This window comes from Nerophis ophidion, linkage group LG08 (assembly GCF_033978795.1).
Source record: "Nerophis ophidion isolate RoL-2023_Sa linkage group LG08, RoL_Noph_v1.0, whole genome shotgun sequence".
NCBI classification, from domain to species: domain Eukaryota; kingdom Metazoa; phylum Chordata; class Actinopteri; order Syngnathiformes; family Syngnathidae; genus Nerophis; species Nerophis ophidion.
The window spans coordinates 20,564,787-20,587,425 of NC_084618.1; the positions used below are offsets into that span (position 1 = coordinate 20,564,787).

General features: G+C 44.4%; 1 protein-coding gene across 1 annotated transcript in view; it reads right to left on the reverse strand.

Annotated features, from left to right (window-relative positions):
- LOC133557151 (laminin subunit gamma-3-like) overlaps positions 1-22,639 on the reverse strand; it is a 182,285-nt gene that overhangs the window by 111,885 nt on the left and 47,761 nt on the right. Inside the window, exons 5-7 of the mRNA XM_061907396.1 lie at positions 20,468-20,566; positions 17,576-17,712; positions 14,812-14,931 (exon numbers count right to left, since the gene is read on the reverse strand). Of these exons, the coding sequence (XP_061763380.1) occupies positions 14,812-14,931; positions 17,576-17,712; positions 20,468-20,566 (356 nt within the window). The remainder of the gene's footprint in view (positions 1-14,811; positions 14,932-17,575; positions 17,713-20,467; positions 20,567-22,639) is intronic.

The following is a 22,639-nucleotide window of genomic DNA, read 5'->3' on the forward strand; positions in this document are numbered from 1 at the left end:
ATCAAAGCAGGAGGTAATAAAGGAAGATCTCCATCGAGACAGAGACTTTTAAAACTGAAGAAAGATAAGGAAGACTTCCATAAACAAGTTATCGATGCTTTCGATCAGAAGGAGCTGGCATGGACTTCATTTATGAGTAAAGGTAAGACTATAATAACGTTTTTTTAATTTTTATTAAATGTGCTTCTCATGATGGTATCCTTACATCACACTGTCATTTTTACTGCATGCCTTTGGTAAGTGCCGGAGTGAGAAGAGGTTTTGCAACCCAAGACAAAAAAATTGGAACCCCCATCCCGCAAAAAAACTACTTCGGAACCAGAAAAAAGATTTTCACACATTCTAACCACATTTCTTCAAAACACATATTTCCCCCCACAGCTGGCGGGGATTTAAAGCGTGGCGCAATGTGAGCGATGCTAATTTGAAACGAAGAACACCCGAATGAAAAGCAGAGTTTGATCAGTCGGAGGCCAGGGCGTGACGTGTGGGAGAGAGTGTTGCTGCTTCTGATACCCCAAAAGCTGTATGTAGAGTCCACTTTTCAGACACGGGGCGAAGACGGGCGTGACATCCTCCCCGCTTTCACGCCAAAGTCCTCAAATCTGCATCCCGAAGTTGTCACTCGGTGTTATCGGCAGCCTGCAACGCGTGGGGGGTGGGGGTTGGGCTCACACTTCCACAGACGTCTTAGTTTTAAAAGCGTTTACAGGAAATGGGATCATTAGCGTGGACGGCGAAAGAGGGAACAACATGAATGGCGCCGATAAGCAGACCGCCACAAAAAAAAAAAAGGACTTGAACGTCTAAGAACATTTGGAAGGTCGTCGTATCTCTAAGCCTCTCCTCGCGCCTGCGATCGCCCAAATTGGGCGTAAAAAAAACGCCAAAGGAGGCGGCGGTAATGGGATTGCCAAGTGTTTTGCTTCTGGCGGCGAGCGGCGGGGCGACCGGAGGGTCTCGCCGGGGTTGATGCTGAGAAGCCCGAAGGAGGCAACCCGGCCAATTTTCACTTTGTTGGCTTTCCAACACGGTCAATTCCATCAGGCCGTGTGATAGAAATGGGCCCTAATCCTGTAGAAGGGCCGGTTTATTCCCTTATCTTCTAATGGTTCTGATAAAGGATTGAGGGGGGGAGGGTTTGATCTGCAGTGTGAACCCCCCCCTCGCCAAACACCGGGAGTACACACGCCATGAGTACTACCCACACTCCACCAGCACTAATAAACACTGTCTATTCATGAAAGGGGGTTGTCAAAGTAGTCAAAGAAGGCATAGTAGTGAAGTGAAGTGAATTATATTTATATAGCGCTTTTCTCTAGTGACTCAAAGTGCTTTTACATAGTGAAACCCAATATCTAAGTTACATTTGGCACTGGGAGCAGGTGGGCAAAGTGTCTTGCCCAAGGAACCGACAGCAGTGACCCGGATGGCGAAAGCTTGGAATCGAACCTGGAACCCCCGAGTTGCTGACACGGCCGCTCTACCAACCGCCCCAGAAGTAGCTGCCAGGAAACAGGGAAGAAATCGCTGCCCTCAACGAAGAAGAAATAGCCGCCACCTAATGGGAGGAAATGACTGCCACAAACGAAGACGAAACCGTTGCCGCCACCGAAGGAGCCGCTACCAACGAAGGTGAAAAGACGGCGTACATTGAAGAAGAAATAGCCCACGCCAATGAAGAGAATGCATCGATCGAATGAGAAGAAATAGCCGCCACCTAATGGGAGGAAATGACTGCCACAAACGAAGACGAAACCGTTGCCGCCACCGAAGGAGCCGCTACCAATGAAGGTGAAAAGACGGCGTACATTGAAGAAGAAATAGCCCATGCCAATGAAGAGAATGCATCGATCGAATGAGAAGAAATAGCCGCCAAAGTTGAAGGAGAAAGAGCTGCTAGCAACAGAGAAGAAATAGCCGCCACCAACGGAGACAAAATCAGCATCGCCAACAAAGGAGAAATAGCCGCCACCAACGGAGACAAAATCAGAACCGCCAAAGAAGGAAAAATAGCCGCCATGAAGGAAGATGAAATAGCCGCCACCAACGGAGTCAAAATCAGCACCGCCAACAAAGGAAAAATAGCCGCCATGAAAGAAGAAAGAGCCGCCACCAACGGAGACAAAATCAGCACCGCCAACGAAGGAGCAATAGCCGCCATGAAAGAAGAAGAAATAGCCACCACCAACAGAGACAAAATCAGCACTGCCAACGAAGGAGAAATAGCCGCCATGAAGGAAGAAGAAATTGCCGCCACCAACAGAAACAAAATCAGCACTGCCAACGAAGGACAAATAGCCACCATGAAAGAAGAACAAAGAGCCGCCACCAACGGAGACAAAATCAGCACTGCCAACGAAGGAGAAATAGCCGCCATGAAAGAAGAAGAAATTGCCGCCACCAACAGAGACAAAATCAGTACTGCCAACGAAGGACAAATAGCCACCATGAAAGAAGAAGAAAGAGCCGCCACCAACGGAGACAAAATCAGCACTAACAACGAAGGAGAAATAGCCGCCATGAAAGAAGAAGAAAGAGCCGCCACCAACGGAGACAAAATCAGCCCTGCAAACCAAGGAGCAATAGCCGCCATAAAAGAAGAAGAAAGAGCCGCCACCAACGGAGACAAAATCAGCACCACCAACGAAGGAGAAATTGCCGCCATGAAAGAAGAAGAAAGAGCCGCCACCAACGGAGACAAAATCAGCACTGCCAACGAAGGAGAAATAGCCGCCATGAAAGAAGAAGAAAGAGCCGCCACCAACGGAGACAAAATCAGCACTGCCAACGAAGGAGAAATAGCCGCCATGAAGGAAGAAGAAATTGCCGCCACCAACAGAGACAAAATCAGCACTGCCAACGAAGGAGAAATAGCCACCATGGATGGAGAAGAAAGAGCCGCCACCAACGGAGACAAAATCAGCACTGCCAACGAAGGAGAAATAGCCGCCATGAAAGAAGAAGAAAGAGCTGCCACCAACGGAGACTAAAGCAGCCCTGCAAACGAAGGAGCAATAGCCGCCATGAAAGAAGAAATAGCCCCCACCAAATGAGGATAAATTGCCGCCACAAGCAAAAAATAAATAGCGATTGCCAAAAAGGAAGAAAAAAACGCCACCAACGAAGAAATAATAGCCGCCATCAAATGAGAATAGCTGCTACCATCCGAAAAAAAATTGCTGCGACCAAAGAAGGTGAATTAGCCACCACCATTGAAGAAGAAATGCTGCTACCGATAAAGAAGAAATAACTGCTACCAACAAAGAAGAAAGAGCTGATACCAATGAAGAAGAAAGAGCTTCTACCAATGAAGAAGAAATAGCTGCTACCAAAAAAGGTCATATAGCGGCCACCACCAAAGAAGAAATAGCCACCACCAAATGAGAAGAAACAGATGTTACCAACTAAAAAGAAAAAGTTGTTTGCAAAGAAGGCGAAATAGCCGCCACCGTTGAAGAAGAAAAAGCTGCGAGCAACAAAAAATAAATAGCCGCTAACTAATTAGAGGAAATGACTGCAACAAACAAAGACAAAACCGTTGCCACCACCAAAGAAGCCGCTAGCAACAAAGGTGAAAAGGCCGCATACATTGAAGAAGAAATAGCCCACGCCAATGAAGAGAACACATCGATCGAACGAGAAGAAATAGCCGCTACAAACGAAAAACTAATAGCTGCAAAGACGAAATAGCCCAGACCAATGAAGAAGAAATAGCCACCAAGATTGAAGGAGAACGAGCTGCCAGCAACAGAGAAGAAATAGCCGCCATCGACAGAGACAAAATCAGCACTGCCAACAAAGATCAAATAGCCGCCATTAATGAAGAAGAAATAGCCGCCACCAAATGAGAAAAAATAGCTGCTACCAATGAAGAACATATAGCCGCCACCAAATGACAAGACATAGCGCCCCCACTGAAGAAATAGCCGCTACAAACAGAGAAGACATAGTTGTTGCCAACAAAGAAGAAATAGCCCCCACTAATAAAAAAGGAAATGGCCGCCAAATGAGAACCACCAAATAAGAAATAGCTGCTACCAAAGAAGGTGAATTAGTCGCCACCATTGAAAAAGAAATAGCTATTAATGAAGATATTACTGCTACCAATGAAGAAGAAATAGCTGCTACCATCCATCCATCCATCCATCCATCATCTTCCGCTTATCCGAGGTCGGGTCGCGGGGGCAGCAGCCTAAGCAGGGAAGCCCAGACTTCCCTATCTCCAGCCACTTCGTCTAGCTCTTCCCGGGGGATCCCGAGGCGTTCCCAGGCCAGCCGGGAGACATAGTCTTTCCAACGTGTCCTGGGTCTTCCCCGTGGCCTCCTACCAGCTGGACGTGCCCTAAACACATCCCTAGGGAGGCGTTCGGGTGGCATCCTGACCAGATGTCCGAACCACCTCATCTGGCTCCTCTCGATGTGGAGGAGCAGCGGCTTTACGTTGAGCTCCTCCCGGATGGCAGAGCTTCTCACCCTATCTCTAAGGGAGAGCCCCGCCACCCGGCGGAGGAAACTCATTTCGGCCGCTTGTACCCGTGATCTTATCCTTTCGGTCATGACCCAAAGCTCATGACCATAGGTGAGGATGGGAACGTAGATCGACCGGTAAATTGAGAGCTTTGCCTTCCGGCTCAGCTCCTTCTTCACCACAACGGATCGATACAACGTCCGCATTACTGAAGACGCCGCACCGATCCGCCTGTCGATTTCACGATCCACTCTTCCCCCACTCGTGAACAAGACTCCTAGGTACTTGAACTCCTCCACTTGGGGCAGGGTCTCCTCCCCAACCCGGAGACGGCACTCCACCGTTTTCCGGGCGAGAACCATGGACTCGGACTTGGAGGTGCTGATTCTCATTCCGGTCGCTTCACACTCGGCTGCGAACCGATCCAGTGAGAGCTGAAGATCCCGGCCAGATGAAGCCATCAGGACTACATCATCTGCAAAAAGCAGAGACATAATCCCGTGGCCACCAAACCGGAACCCCTCAACGCCTTGACTGCGCCTAGAAATTCTGTCCATAAAAGTTATGAACAGAATCGGTGACAAAGGACAGCCTTGGCGGAGTCCAACCTTCACTGGAAACGTGTCCGACTTACTGCCAGCAATGCGGACCAAGCTCTGACACTGATCATACAGGGAGCGGACTGCCACAATAAGACATTCCGATACCCCATACTCTCTGAGCACTCCCCACAGGACTTCCCGAGGGACACGGTCGAATGCCTTCTCCAAGTCCACAAAGCACATGTAGACTGGTTGGGCAAACTCCCATGCACCCTCAAGAACCCTGCCGAGAGTATAGAGCTGGTCCACAGTTCCACGACCAGGACGAAAACCACACTGTTCCTCCTGAATCCGAGGTTCGACTATCCGGCGAAGCCTCCTCTCCAGTACACCTGAATAAACCTTACCGGGAAGGCTGAGGAGTGTGATCCCACGATAGTTGGAACACACCCTCCGGTCCCCCTTCTTAAAGAGAGGGACCACCACCCCGGTCTGCCAATCCAGAGGTACCGCCCCCGATGTCCACGCGATGCTGCAGAGTCTTGTCAACCAAGACAGCCCCACAGCATCCAGAGCCTTAAGGAACTCCGGGCGGATCTCATCCACCCCCGGGGCCTTGCCGCCGAGGAGCTTTTTAACTACCTCAGCGACCTCAGCCCCAGTAATAGGAGAGTCCACTACAGATTCCCCAGGCACCGCTTCCTCAAAGAAAGACGTGTTGGTGGGATTGAGGAGGTCTTCGAAGTATTCCCTCCACCGATCCACAACATCCGCAGTCGAAGTCAGCAGAACACCATCCGCACCATACACGGTGTTGATAGTGCACTGCTTCCCCTTCCTGAGGCGCCGTATGGTGGTCCAGAATCGCTTCGAAGCCGTCCGGAAGTCGTTTTCCATGGCTTCCCCGAACTCTTCCCATGTCCGAGTTTTTGCCTCCGCGACCGCTAAAGCTGCACACCGCTTGGCCCGTCGGTACCCGTCCACTGCCTCCGGAGTCCTATGAGCCAAAAGAACCCGATAGGACTCCTTCTTCAGCTTGACGGCATCCCTCACTGCTGGTGTCCACCAACGGGTTCTGGGATTACCGCCACGACAGGCACCAACAACTTTGCGGCCACAGCTCCAATCAGCCGCCTCGACAATAGAGGTTCGGAACATGGTCCACTCGGACTCAATGTCCCGCACCTCCCTCGTGACATGTTCAAAGTTCTCCCGGAGGTGTGAATTGAAACTCTCTCTGACAGGAGACTCTGCCAGACGTTCCCAGCAGACCCTCACAATGCGCTTGGGCCTGCCAGGTCTGTCCGGCATCCTCCCCCACCATCGCAGCCAACTCACCACCAGGTGGTGATCGGTAGAAAGCTCCGCCCCTCTCTTCACCCGAGTGTCCAAAACATAAGGCCGTAAATCCGATGACACAACTACAAAGTCGATCATGGAACTGCGGCCTAGGGTGTCCTGGTGCCAAGTGCACATATGGACACCCTTATGTTTGAACATGGTGTTTGTTATCGACAAACTGTGACGAGCACAAAAGTCCAACAACAAAACACCACTCGGGTTTAGATCCGGGCGACCATTCTTCCCAATCACGCCTCTCCAGGTTTCACTGTCGTTGCCAACATGAGCGTTGAAGTCTCCCAGTAGGACAAGGGAATCACCCGGAGGAGCACTTTCCAGTACTCCCTCGAGTGTACCCAAAAAGGGTGGGTATTCTGAACTGCTGTTTGGTGCGTAAGCACAAACAACAGTCAGGACCCGTCCCCCCACCCGAAGGCGAAGGGAAGCTACCCTCTCGTCCACTGGGTTGAACTCAAACGTACAGGCTTTGAGCCGGGGGGCAACCAGAATTGCCACCCCAGCCCGTCGCCTCTCACTGCCGGCAACGCCAGAGTGGAAGAGGGTCCAGTCCCTCTCGAGAGAACTGGTTCCAGAGCCCTTGCTGTGCGTCGAGGTGAGTCCGACTATATCCAGCCGGAACTTCTCTACCTCGCGCACTAGCTCAGGCTCCTTCCCCCCCAGTGAGGTGACGTTCCACGTCCCAAGAGCTAGCTTCTGTAGCCGAGGATCGGACCGCCAAGTGCCCTGCCTTCGGCTGCCGCCCAGCTCACAATGCACCCAGCCTCTATGGCCCCTCCTATGAGTGGTGAGCCCATTGGAGGGATGACCCACGTTGCCTCTTCGGGCTGTGCCCGGCCGGGCCCCATGGGAACAGGCCCGACCACCAGGCGCTCGCCATCGTGCCCCAACTCCGGGCCTGGCTCCAGAGCGGGGCCCCGGTGACCCACGTCCGGGCGAGGGAAATCTGGGTTCATTTCGTTGTAATTCCATAGAAGTCTTTGAGCTGCTCTTTGTCTGATCACTCACCTAGGACCTGTTTGTCTTGGGAGACCCTACCAGGGGGCATGAAAACCCCCAGACAACATAGCTCCTAGGATCATTGGGACACGCAAACTCCTCTACCACGGTAAGGTAGCAGCTCAGAGAGGAGTAGCTGCTACCAAAGAAGGTGAAATAGCGGCCACCACTAAAGAAGAAACAGCCGCCACCAAATGAGAAGAAAAAGATGCTACCAACAAAGAAGAAATAGCTGCTTGCAAAGAAAAAGACATAGCCGCCAACATAGAAGAAGAAACAGCCGCAACCAAATGAGAAGAAATAGATGCTTTCTAACGAAGAAAAAATAGCTGCTCGCAAATAAAAAGGAATAGCCGCTACCATAGAAGAAGAAATTGCTGCTACCAACAAAGAAGAAATAGCTGCTACCAACGAAGGTGAACTAGCCACCACCATTGAAAAAGAGATAGCTGCTACCAAAGAAGGTGAAATAGCGGCCACCACTAAAGAAGAAACAGCCGCCACCAAATGAGAAGAAAAGGATGCTACCAACAAAGAAGAAATAGCTGCTCGCAAAGACAAATACATAGCCGCCAACATAGAAGAAGAAACAGCCGCAACCAAATGAGAAGAAATAGATGATGCCAACGAAGAACAAATAGCTGCTCGCAAATAAAAAGGAATAGCCGCCACCACAGAAGAAGAAATTGCTGCTACCAACAAAGAAGAAATAGCTGCTACCAAAGAAGGTGAAATAGCCACCACCATTGAAAAAGAGATAGCTGCTACCAAAGAAGGTGAAAAAGCGGCCACCACTGAAGAAGAAACAGGCGCCACCAAATGAGAAGAAAAAGATGCTACCAACAAAGGAGAAATAGCTGCTCGCAAAGAAAAAGACATAGCCGCCACCATAGAAGAAGAAATAGCCGCCACCAAATGAGAAGAAATAGATGATACCAACGAAGAACAAATAGCTGCTCGCAAATAAAAATAAATAGCCGCCACCATAGAAGAAGAAATTGCTGTTACCAATGAAGAAGAAATAGCTGCTATCAAAGAAGGTGAAATAGCCACCACCATTGAAAAAGAGATAGCTGCTACCAAAGAAGGTGAAATAGCGGCCACCACTGAAGAAGAAACAGCCGCCACCAAATGAGAAGAAAAAGATGCTACCAACAAAGAAGAAATAGCTGCTCGCAAATAAAAAGGAATAGCCGCCACCATAGAAGAAGAAATTGCTGCTACCAACAAAGAAGAAATAACTGCTACCAAAGAAGGTGAAATAGCCACCACCATTGAAAAAGAGATAGCTGCTACCAAAGAAGGTGAAATAGCGGCCACCACTGAAGAAGAAACACCCGCCACCAAATGAGAAGAAAAAGATGCTACCAACAAAGGAAAAATAGCTGCTCGCAAAGAAAAAGACATAGCCGCCACCATAGAAGAAGAAATAGCCGCCACCAAATGAGAAGAAATAGATGATACCAACAAAGAACAAATAGCTGCTCGCAAAAAAGACAAATAGCCGCCACCATAGAAGAAGATATTGCTGCTACCAACAAAGAAGAAATAGCTGCTACCAAATAAGGTGAAATAGCCGCCACGATTGAAGAAGAAATAGCTGCTACAAAAACAAGATGAAATATACACCAACTTTGAAGAAGAAATAGCTGCTATCAACGAAGAACAAATAGATGCTACCAATCAATAAATAGCTGCCACCATTTAGGAAGAAATAGTTGCCACCAACAAAGAAGAAATAGCCGCCACTGAATGAAAAGAAATAGTTGCCACCTGCCAGCAAAGAAGAACAAGCAGCAGGATATTAACTAATTACTGATATGTGTTCTACTACTGATATCAAATATCAACATCAGACTACTGATGTGTGCTACTACTGATATCAAATACAGTATCAGACAGTCCAACACACAAAGATGTTTTTTCATGAAGTTTCCACAGTAAACAGAGAACACAATATTACAATTACATAAATACCCCAGAGAAAAGAAAAGGTAAATATATCAATACATGTATGTAAATATAGGTAAGTACATCAATAAATGTATATAAATAAAGATATGTATACCAATATGTGTATATATATAAAGGTAAGTATATCAATAAATGTATATAAACAAAGGTAATTATATCAATAAATGTATATAAATAAAGGTAAGTATATCGATAAATGTATATAAATAAAGGTAAGTATCAATATAAGTATATACATAAAGGTAAGTATATCAATACATGCACATAGATAAAGGTAAGTATATCAATTCATCTATATAAATAAAGGTAAGTACTGTAGATCAATAAATGTATATAAATAAGGGTAAGTATATCAATATATGTATGCAAATAAAGCTAAGTATGTCATTCATGTATATAAATAAAGGTAAGTACTGCATATCAATAAATGTATATAAATAAGTGTAAGTATATCAATATATGTATGTAAATAAAGGTAAGTATATCAATAAATGTATATAAATAAAAGTGAGTACATCAATACATGTATACAAATAAAGTTAAGTATATCCATATATGTATAAAAATAAAGGTAAGTATGTCAATATATGTATATAGATAAAGGTAAGTATATCAAATGTACATAAATAAAGGTAAGTATATCAATGTATGCATATAAATAAGGGTAAGTACATCAATAAAATGTAAGTATATAAGTACATGTATATAAATAAAGGTACATTTATGAATAAATATATACAACTGGTATATATCAATACATGTATATAAATAAAGGGAAGTATATCAATAAATGTATATAAATAAAAGTGAGTACATCAATACATGTTTATAAAGGTAAGTATATCAATACATGTTTATAAATAAAGGGAAGTATATCAATAAATGTATATTTATAAAGGTAAGTATATCAATACATGTTTATAAAGGTAAGTATATCAATACATGTTTATAAATAAAGGGAAGTATATCAATAAATGTATATTTATAAAGGTAAGTATATCAATACATGTTTATAAATAAAGGTAAGTATATCAATATATGTATATTTATAAAGGTAAGTATATCAATACATTTTTATAAATAAAGGTAAGTATATTAATATACGTACATAAAGGTAAGTACATCAATAAATGTAAATAAATAAAGATAAGTATATCAATAGCAAGATGGCGGCGCCCGGACGGGCTGCGACACTGCGGTGCTCTTGCTAAAGATGGAACATTTGGCGGAAATGCCGGACAGTTCTGCAGACTTCATGGCTGGCTCGCATCGTGGTCACTCCGTGATCACGTACGACCGCCAGACACTTCTGGATATGGACATATCGGGCCGTTTTGGACTGATAGACGCGTGCGTGCTAACCGTGCTAACTAGCATGGGAATACGTCGGCGGCTACATCCAGCGGCCTGTGAAGCAGCGGAGTCTAGTAGCAGCGGGGGCCGTCTACGGAGCAGACGCCAGCGGTGTGATCGGAAACGCGGATGTCGAGCGGGGCTAAAAACAAAGCAGAAGGCTAATCCCCACAGAACACCACTTCCCTCCACCCTGAAGACGGATTTAAATAAAGGATGCGAGACTACTGGTCTGGGTAAGGAGTCAGTTAAATTAGAACAAGTTTTTTCTGCTTTGAGTGTTTCAGAGTTGTACATGTGTTTTACTGAGGTGGCTAACTATGATGCGTGCAGTTTATCAAAGCAACAAACAAACAATCGGAAAATCCCCGTTACTGAGGAGGCTAACCATGATGTGTGCAGTTTATCAAAGCAACAATCAAACAATCGGAACATTCCCGTCGTATCAATTCCTAGATATGGTCGTAATTATACTGAATGCACTGGGCATAATAAACACAACATTATTAATATTGCTACTACGGATAATTTGATCAAAAATTCCCTAAAACAGGCCACTACCTATAATATAGGTTTTTTAAACATAAGATCATTGTCTCCCAAAACGTTGTTAGTTAATGATATCATCAGAGACAACAATCTTAACGTCATCGGTCTCAGTGAAACCTGGCTTAAACCAAACGACTTTTTTGCGCTAAATGAGGCATGTCCTCCTAACTTTACACATGCGCATATTGCCCGTCCGCTTAAAAGGGGTGGGGGGGTCGCACTAATATACAACGAAAATTTTAACCTTAGTCCTAACATAAATAATAAATATAAATCGTTTGAGGTGCTTACTATGAGGTCTGTCACACCGCTGCCTCTACACCTGGCTGTTATCTACTGCCCCCCAGGGCCCTGTTCGGACTTTATCAATGAATTCTCAGAGTTCGTTGCTGATCTAGTGACACACGCCGATAATATAATCATAATGGGGGACTTTAATATCCATATGAATACCCCATCGGACCCACCGTGCGTAGCGCTCCAGACTATAATTGATAGCTGTGGTCTCACACAAATAATAAATGAACCCACGCATCGCAACAGTAATACGATAGACCTAGTGCTTGTCAGGGGTATCACCGCTTCCAAAGTTACGATACTCCCGTATACTAAAGTATTGTCCGATCATTACCTTATAAAATTCGAGGTTCAGACGCATGTTCGTCAAACTAATAATAATAATAACTGCTATAGCAGCCGCAACATTAATACGGCCACAACGACAACTCTTGCTGACCTACTGCCGTCGGTAATGGCACCATTCCCAAAGTATGTGGGCTCTATTGATAACCTCACTAACAACTTTAACGACGCCCTGCGCGAAACCATTGATAACGTAGCACCGCTAAAGTTAAAAAAGGCTCCAAAAAAGCGCACCCCGTGGATTACAGAAAAAACTAGAGCTCAGAAATTATTATGCAGAAAGCTGGAACGCAAATGGCGCACGACTAAACTTGAGGTGCACCATCAAGCATTTAGTGATGGTTTAATAACTTATAAACGCATGCTTACCTTAGCTAAAGCTAATTATTACTCAAATCTCATCCACCGTAATAAAAACGATCCTAAATTTTTGTTTAGTACGGTAGCATCGCTAACCCAACAAGGGACTCCTTCCAGTAGCTCCACCCACTCAGCTGATGACTTTATGCAATTCTTTAGTAAGAAAATTGAAGTCATTAGAAAGGAGATTAAAGACAATGCGTCCCAGCTACAACGGGGTTCTATTAACACTGACACGATTGTATATACGGCGGATACTGCCCTCCAAAATAGTTTCTCTCGTTTTGAGGAAATAACATTAGAGGAATTGTTACAACGTGTAAATGGAATAAAACAAACAACATGTTTACTTGACCCTCTTCCTGGGAAACTGATCAAGGAGCTCTTTGTATTATTAGGTCCATCAGTGCTAAATATTATAAACTTATCACTTTCCTCGGGCACTGTTCCCCTAGCATTCAAAAAAGCGGTTATTCATCCTCTTCTTAGAAGACCTAACCTCGATCCTGACCTCATGGTAAACTACCGACCGGTGTCTCACCTTCCCTTTATTTCAAAAATCCTCGAAAAAATTGTTGCGGAGCAGTTAAATGAACACTTAGCGTCTAACAATCTATGTGAAACCTTTCAATCCGGTTTCAGGGCAAATCACTCGACAGAGACAGCCCTCGCAAAAATGACTAATGATCTATTGCTAACGATGGATTCTGATGCGTCATCTATGTTGCTGCTCCTCGATCTTAGCGCTGCTTTCGATACTGTCGATCATAATATTTTAGTAGAACGTATCAAAACGCGAATTGGTATGTCAGACTTAGCCCTGTCTTGGTTTAACTCTTATCTTACTGATAGGATGCAGTGTGTCTCCCATAACAATGTGACCTCGGACTACGTTAAGGTAACGTGTGGAGTTCCCCAGGGTTCGGTCCTTGGCCCTGCACTCTTCAGCATCTACATGCTGCCGCTAGGTGACATCATACGCAAATACGGTGTTAGCTTTCACTGTTATGCTGATGACACCCAACTCTACATGCCCCGAAAGCTGACCAACACGCCGGATTGTAGTCAGCTGGAGGCGTGTCTTAATGAAATTAAACAATGGATGTCCACTAACTTTTTGCAACTCAACGCCAAAAAAACGGAAATGCTGATTATCGGTCCTGCTAGACACCGAACTCTATTTAATAATACAACTCTAACATTTGACAACCAAACAATTAAACAAGGCGACACGGTAAAGAATCTGGGTATTATCTTCGACCCAACTCTCTCCTTTGAGGCACACATTAAAAGCGTTACTAAAACGGCCTTCTTTCATCTCCGCAATATCGCTAAAATTCGCTCCATTCTGTCCACTAAAGACGCTGAGATCATTATCCATGCGTTTGTTACGTCTCGCCTCGATTACTGTAACGTATTATTTTCGGGTCTCCCCATGTCTAGCATTAAAAGATTACAGTTGGTACAAAATGCGGCTGCTAGACTTTTGACAAGAACAAGAAAGTTTGATCACATTACGCCTGTACTGGCTCACCTGCACTGGCTTCCTGTGCACTTAAGATGTGACTTTAAGGTTTTACTACTTACGTATAAAATACTACACGGTCTAGCTCCATCCTATCTTGCCGATTGTATTGTACCATATGTCCCGGCAAGAAATCTGCGTTCAAAGGACTCCGGCTTATTAGTGATCCCCAAAGCCCAAAAAAAGTCTGCGGGCTGTCGAGCTTTTTCATTTCGGGCTCCAGCACTCTGGAATGCCCTCCCGGTAACAGTTCGAGATGCTACCTCAGTAGAAGCATTTAAGTCTCACCTTAAAACTCATTTGTATGCTCTAGCCTTTAAATAGACTCCCTTTTCAGACCAGTTGATCTGCCGTTTCTTTTCTTTTTCTTCTATGTCCCACTCTCCTTTGTGGAGGGAGTCCGGTCCGATCCGGTGGCCATGTACTGCTCGCCTGTGTATCGGCTGGGGACATCTCTGCGCTGCTGATCAGCCTCCTCTTGGGATGGTTTCCTGCTGGCTCCGCTGTGAACGGGACTCTCGCTGCTGTGTTGGATCCGCTTTGGACTGGACTCTCGCGACTGTGTTGGATCCATTATGGATTGATCTTTCACAGTATCATGTTCTCATAGTCATCATTGTCACCGACGTCCCACTGGGTCATTATTGTCACCGATGTCCCACTGGGTGTGAGTTTTCCTTGCCCTTATGTGGGCCTACCGAGGATGTCGTAGTGGTTTGTGCAGCCCTTTGAGACACTAATGATTTAGGGCTATATAAGTAAACATTGATTGATTGATTGATTGAATAAAATGTAAGTATATAAATAAAATGTAAGAATATCAATAAATAAGAGAATATTCAAAATTCTCCTAATGATTTTAGTTTCAGCTAAAAAACGTTCTGTAAATATTTTCCTGATTAGGTTAACACGTAAAAACTTCATACATTTAATTTGCTTCTATCCATTTTCTATCGCTTGTCTCTTTTGGGGTGGCGGGGGATGCTGGAGCCTATTATTTAAATGAATGTTCTTATGTATAATGTTGTCACACTCACCGGGGGCTCTGTAAACTCCCAGGTCGTCTTCAGAGAGAGGTAGTAAGTACACCTCACCCTCCTTCCACAGCAGGGGGGAATGGCGCCCGCCGGAGAACTGGCCCAGCCAGCCGTCCTGATCTGGACCAAAGTAGACAGCAGCTGATCAACACTCATTTTTTATTTGAGCTCAAATGAAGAACAAGATGGCAGAATCTCAATGTTTACAAGAAGACTATCTTAGCCCTCTACCACCAGGCTACGTTTACCAGTAGCATAGCTCGGCATTAACCTATAATATACCAATACACATTTACCAGGAGCCTACCCTAGCATTAGCCTGTTACACGCTGGTATTAAGTTTACCATAAGCTTAGCGTAGCATTAGCCTGTTACACACTGGTTTTAACTTTACCATTAGCTTAGCCTAGCATTAGCCTGTTACATACCAGTACTAAGTTTACAATTAGCCTAGTGTAGCCTGTTACACACTGGGTCAACTTTGACTACCAGCCTAGCATTAGCCTGTAACACAAGAGTTCACAAGTACCGTAGACTAGCATTAGCCTGTTACACACTAGTATTAAGTTTACCAGTAGCCTAGCCTAGCATTAGCCTGTTACACGCTGGTATTAAGTTTACCATTAGCTTAGCCTAGCATTAGCCTGTTACACACTGGTTTTAACTTTACCATTAGCTTAGCCTAGCATTAGCCTGTTACATACCAGTACTAAGTTTACAATTAGCCTAGTGTAGCCTGTTACACACTGGGTCAACTTTGACTACCAGCCTAGCATTAGCCTGTAACACACGAGTTCACAAGTACCGTAGACTAGCATTAGCCTGTTACACACTAGTATTAAGTTTACCAGTAGCCTAGCCTAGCATTAGCTTGATACACACCAGTAGCAGTTTTCCATTAATATGTTACACACTCGGTCAACCTTTACTATTTGCCTAACAATAGCCTGTAACACACTGGTTCACAAGTAGTGTAGGCTAGAATTAACCTGGAACACTCTAGTACAAAGTTCACCAGAGGCATTAGCCTGTTACACACTAATTTTAAGTTTTTCCAGTAGCGTAGCCTAGCCTTAGCTTGTTACACACTAAGTCGGTCTTAACCTTGCCTAGCATTAGCCTTTTACGCACCAGTACTAAGTTTAGCATTAGCCTGTAACACACTGGTTCACAAGTAGTGTAGGCTAGCATTAACCTGTTACACTCTAGTACAAAGTTCACCAGAGGCATTAGCCTGTTACACACTAGTTTTAAGTTTTTCCAGTAGTGTAGCCTAGCCTTAGCTTGTTACACACTAGGTCTAAGTCGGTCTTAACCTTGCCTAGCATTAGCCTTTTACACACCAGCACTAAGTTTAGCATTAGCCTGTAACACACTGGTTCACAGGTAGTGTAGGCTAGCATGAACATGTTACACTCTAGTACAAAGTTCACCAGAGGCATTAGCCTGTTACACACTAGTTTTAAGTTTTTCCAGTAGCGTAGCCTAGCCTTAGCTTGTTACACACTAGGTCTAAGTCGGTCTTAACCTTGCCTAGCATTAGCCTTTTTACACACCAGCACTAAGTTTAGCATTAGCCTGTAACACAGGGGTTCACAAGTAACGTAGGCCAATATTAGCCTGTTACACTCTAGTACAAAGTTTACCAGAGGCCTAGCCTAGCATGAGCCTGTTACACACTAGGTCTAAGTCGGTCTTAGTCTAGTCTAGCATTAGCCTTTTACACAACAGAACAAAGTTTATCATTAGCCTAGCGTAGCCTGTCACTCACTGGGTCAACCGTTACTACTAGTCTAGCATTAGCCTGTAACACACTGGTTCACAAGTAGCGTAGTACAAAGGTCACCAGAACCCGAGCCTAGCATTAGCCTGTTACACACTAGTATTAAGTTTACCAGTAGTGTAGCCTAGCCTTAGCTTGTTCCACACTCGGTCTAAGTCGGTCTTATCCTGGCCTAGCATTAGCGTTCTCCACACCAGCAATACGTTTAGCATTAGCCTGTAACACACGGGTTCACAAGTATTGTAGGCTAGCATTATCCTGTTACACTCTAGTGCAAAGTTCACCAGAGGCTTAGCCTAGCATTAGCTTGTTACTCACTAGGTCTAAGTCGGTCTTAGCCTTAGCCTACCAGTGGCTTAGCCTAGCATTAGCCTGTTACACACCAGTATTAGGTTAACCAGTAGCGTAGCCTAGCCTTAGCTTGTTACACGCCAGATCTAAGTCGGTCTTAGCCTTGCCTAGCATTAGCCTTTTACACACCAGTACTAGGTTTACCATTAGCCTAGGGTAGCCTCTCACACAATGGTTCAATAGTAGCGCAGACTAACATTAGCCTGTTTGATTAATTGATTGATTGAAACTTTTATTAGTAGATTACACAGTACAGTACATATTCCGTACAATTGACCACTAAATGGCAACACCCGAATACGTTTTTCAACTTGTTTAAATCGGGGTCCACGTAAATCAATTCATGGTAAAAACTCTGTTACACTCTAGTATTCATTTTACAAGTATTCTAGCTTAGCATTTAGTACAAAGTTTACCAGTGGCCTAGCCTAGCATTAGCATATTGCACACTCGTATTAAGTTTACAAGTAGCGTAGCCAGTACGTAGATTACCGGCAGCCTAACCTAGCAGGAGCCCGTCATTGATTGCTATGCTGCACTGGAGCCTGCAGACCTAAAAAAAAAACCCCAAAAAAACCCCACAAACATTAAACTTCATTAAAAAAAAATATGTTCGGCCAGAAGGTTTACCTTCCGTGAAATCTGAAGTGATGTTGACAGCGACAAAAAGATCAGACGAGGAGCACGCCAGCGAGTGGCCCCAGCAGAAACACGGCTGGCAGCCCACCGGGTTGATTTCTTGCAGGTTGAAAAAGCCTGGCTTGCATCTGCACACACACACACACACACACACACACACACACACACACACACACACACACACACACACACACACACACACACACACACACACACACACACACACACACACACACACACACACACACACACACACACACACACACACACACACACACACACACACACACACACACACACACACACACACACACACACACACAGTCATTTGGAATGGGGATCAAGTTTTTGATCAGAACTTGTGGGGACCACCCTTTCTACAGGTTGTGGAGGCCTAAAAAAAATAGGTAAAATGGCCACTGCCCAGTTAGCTCATACACATCTTTAAATCTCTGGATTGATGAAGTAATGTGGTGATCATACTTACTGGGGACCCTGGGGAAAAAGAGTTAATATGGTTCATGGGGACCAAATTTGAATAATTTTGCATAATTTACACACATTTTCGGGAATACTGAGGACCATTTAAAAAAAAATAAAAGATCAGATTAAAAATGGGCCAAAGCTTAAAAATCACTTAGGCATCTTCAGAATGGATCTTACTATCGTTTCAAAAGGTTTCCCTTTTTTTTTGGGTCCACAAATTGTAAGTGTATTTTGCGTTTTTTATGTTGATTTAATAAATGTAAAAATAAATAAATATATATATATATATATATATATATATATATATTTTTTTTTAAATGGATAAACAATTCTTCTGCGGCCTGGTATCAATCGAGCCCGGTGGTTGGGGACCACTGCTTGACGGACCTGTTTTTTGGTCCCCATACCGTCAGAAGTCCCCTAAAAGTGTAAACAGAGCATTGTCCCCATTAAGTAAGCATTGCCAGAACACACACACACACACACACACACACACACACACACACACACACGTTTTGCCACCTAACTTAGTGGATGACGTCGTACAAATTGTGTTGATCCCCCAGTTGACGCTCCCAGCTAAAAGGAACATCCGTGTTAACAGCAAGTGTTAAAAATATTTTTACATCCAAAGCTTTAAAACTGCCATCGCTATACAATAAACTCATTTTCACCCTCAGCACGTATTTTTACACTCGTATGACAGCTTGGGATGGTATGAATCTCTGAGATGAGTAAAGGTAACGACTCCAGCTTGGTTTTATTCATTGACTTTTGTCAGTAATTAGTCTTTTTTAGGGTCTGCAGACGGTCATAGGTCGGTTAATGTCAGCGGTTCACTTCGCTCCAAGGACCATTCCCATCACTTGGCTCCCTTTGTGATCATTATTCCTGCTGGTTTAGCACTTACCTTACTTGGCTCCAGGTTGGTACTGTTGTGTAGCGGATTTTACCACTCCGTTTGAGTGCATCCTTTGTTTGTTCCCCACTCCGTTTGAGTGCGCCTCGTGTTTGTTCCCCACTTCTTTGGGTGCAATCTTTTGTTTGTTCCCCACTCTGTCTAAATGCACCTTGTGTTTGTTCCCCACTCCATTTGAGTGCATCCTTTGTTTGTTCCCCACTCCGTATGAGTGTGTCTTGTGTTTGTTCCCCATTCCGTTTGAGTGCGCCTTGTGTTTGTTCCCCATTCCGTTCGAGTGTCGCTTGTGTTTGTTCCTCATTCCGTTTAAGTATGTCCTTTGTTTGATCCCCACTCCGTTTAAGTGCGCCTTGTTTTATTCCCAGTCCGTTTGAGTGTGCCTTGTGTGTGTTCCCCACTCTATATGAGTGCGTCTTGTGTTTGTTCCCCATTCCGCTTGAATGCGCTTTGTGTTTGTTCCCCATTCCTTTTGAGTGCGCCTCGTGTTTGTTTCTCACTCCGTTCAAGTGTGCCTTGTTTGTTCCGCACTCCGTTTGAGTGTGTTCTTTGTTTGGTCCGCACTCCGTTTGAGTGTGTCCTTTGTTTGGTCCGCACTCCGTTTGAGTGCGCCTCGTGTTTGTTCCCCATTTTGTTTGAGTGTGCCTTGTTTGTTCCACACTCCGTTTGAGTGCGCCTTGTGTTTGTTTCCCACTTCGTTTCAGTGCGCCTTGTGTTTGTTTCCCACTTCGTTTCAGTGCGTCTTAGAATTGTTTCCCACTCCATGAGTGTGCCTTGTGTTTGTTCCCCATTCTGTTTGAGTGCGTCTTGTGTTTGTTCCCCATTCCTTGTGAGTGCGCCTCGTGTTTGTTTCTCACTCTGTTCAAGTGTGCCTTGTTTGTTCCACTCTCCGTTTGAGTGTGTCCTTTGTTTGTTCCACACTCCGTTTGAGTGTGTCCTTTGTTTGTTCCACACTCCGTTTGAGTGTGTCCTTTGTTTGGTCCCCACTCCGTTTGAGTGTGCCTTGTGTTTGTTCCCCATTTTGTTTGAGTGTGTCTTGTCTGTTCCACACTCTGTTTTAGTGCGCCTTGTGTTTGTTCCCCACTTCGTTTCAGTGCGTCCTAGGTTTGTTTCCCACTCCGTACGAGTGCGCCTTGTGTTTGTTCTACATTCCGTTTGAGTGCGCCTTGTATTTGTTTATTGTTTTGGATGGATTTGCAATCACAAAAACAATCAGTGGCTTCTGCAGCGGCCTACAGAAGCCACATTAACAGCCGTGGCTGTAGGCAACCTCCTGTGTGTGCTATGTTAAAATGAAGCACCCGCTTGACACTTAAACATGTGTCAAATGTTACAATCAAACGGCTTCACGAGACGGCCTTGCTGGAACCGTTTCTATTCCATCACTCATCACACGAGCTTGAAAGTGCTGGCGTTATGCTAGCAACAGTGTCGCCGTGGCAACCGAGAAAGGGACACGCAGGGGCGGGGCTTTACTGTACCTGCCGCAGCTCCCTCCCTCCACGTTGGCCTTGCAGCCACAGCGGCCGTCCAGCGGCGAGCACACGCCGACACTCCCAGCGGGGGCGCACCGGCACGGCCTGCGAAAGGACAGGGAGTCAGGGGTTCAGAACGCGTGCCAGGTCTTTTGGCGGTGAGCCGCGTCAAAACGGAAAAAAAAAAAAAAAAAAAAAAAAAAGGAGTGAAGTGTGTGCGTGTGTGTGTGATTGATTGCTTTTGTTTGGAACAGCAAATCTAATTATAATGAGGCGTTATTGCAAATAATTTAATTATCTCCCAGCAAAGCGTCTCCTCTTGTTTCTGCTCCGCTGGGCTGAATAATTCACACTGGTGCTCAGCCGCCTGATTCTGCAGCGTCTATGATGGAAAACTGTGTGTGTGTGTGTGTGTGTGAGTGTGTGTGTGTGTGTGTGTGTGTGTGTGTGTGTGTGTGTGTGTGTGTGTGTCTGAAATAAATGGCCATCAGGTAGTGCAAACCTGATGTGTGCAGTAGTTTGTGATCAATGATGATTAAATGCGAAAATTGGTGCTAACTGTGGATTCTTCTTTTTATTTCTTAAACCCTTATTTAATCCATCCATGGCTTTATTTGATATAGGATGGAAAAATAACAAACATACTTACATACATACAAATATATTTACATACACAAACATATATATATATATATATATATATATATATATATATATATATATATATATATATATATATGTATACATATACAAACCCTGTTTCCATATGAGTTGGGAAATTGTGTTAGATGTATATTTAAACGGAATTTGCAAATTATTTTCAACCCATATTCAGTTGAATATGCTACAAAGACAACATATTTGATGTTCAAACTGATAAACATTTTTTTTTTGTGCAAATAATCATTAACTTTATAATTTGATGCCAGCAACGCGTGACAAAGAAGTTGGGAAATGTGGCAATAAACACTAATTAAGTTTGAGGAATGCTCATCAAACACTTATTTGGAACATCCCACAGGTGTGCAGGCTAATTGGGAACAGGTGGGTGCCATGATTGGGTATAAAAGCAGCTTCCATGAAATGCTAAGTAATTCACAAACAAGGATGGGGTTAGGCTCACCAATTTGTAAGTAAATTGCCGAAATGTTTTAGAACAACATTTCTCAACGAACTATTGCAAGGAATTTAGGGATTTTACCATCTACGGTCTGTAAAATCGTCAAAAAGTTCAGAGAATCTGGAGAAATCACTCCACGTAAGCGATGATATTACGGACTTTTGAGCCCTCATGCGGTACTGCATCAAAAACCGGCATCAGTGTGTAAAGGATATCGCCATATGGGCTCAGGAACACTTCATAAAACCACCGTCAGTAACTACAGATGGTCGCTACATCTGTAAGTGCGAGTTAAAACTCTACTATGCAAAGCGAAAGCCATTTATCAACAACACCCAGGAACGCTGCCGGCTTTGCTGGGCCCGAGCTCATCTAAGATGGACTGATGCAAAGTGGAAAAATGTTCTGTGGTCTGACAAGTCCACATTTCAAATTATATTTAGAAACTGTGGACGTGGTGTCCTCCGGAACTAAGAGGAAAATAACCACCCAGATTGTTATAGGCACAAAGTTCAAAAGCCAGCATCTGTGATGGTATGGGGGTGTATTAGTGCCCAAGGCATGGGTAACTTACACATCTAATTAATGCTAAATGGTCCATACAGGTTTTGGAACAACATATGTTGTCATCCAAGCAATGCTATCATGGACGCCCCTGCTTATTTCAGCAAAACAATGCCAAGCCACACATCAACAGTGTGGATCCGTAGTAAAAGACTGCGGGTACTTTCCTGGCCCGCCTGCAGTCCAAACCTGTCTCCCATCGAAAATGTGCGGCGCATTATGAAACGTAAAATACGCCAACAAGACCTCGGACTGTTAAACAACTCAAGCTGTACATCAAGCAAGAATGGGAGAGTATTCCACTTTCAGAGCTTCAACAATTAGTTTCCTCAGTTCCCAAACGTTTATTGAGTGTTGTTAAAAGAAAAGGTGATGTAACACAGTGGTGAACATGCCCTTTCCCAACTACTTTGGCACATGTTACAGCCATGAAATTTTAAGTTAATTATTATTTGCCGAAAAATTAAAGTGCATGAGTTTGAACATCAAAAATC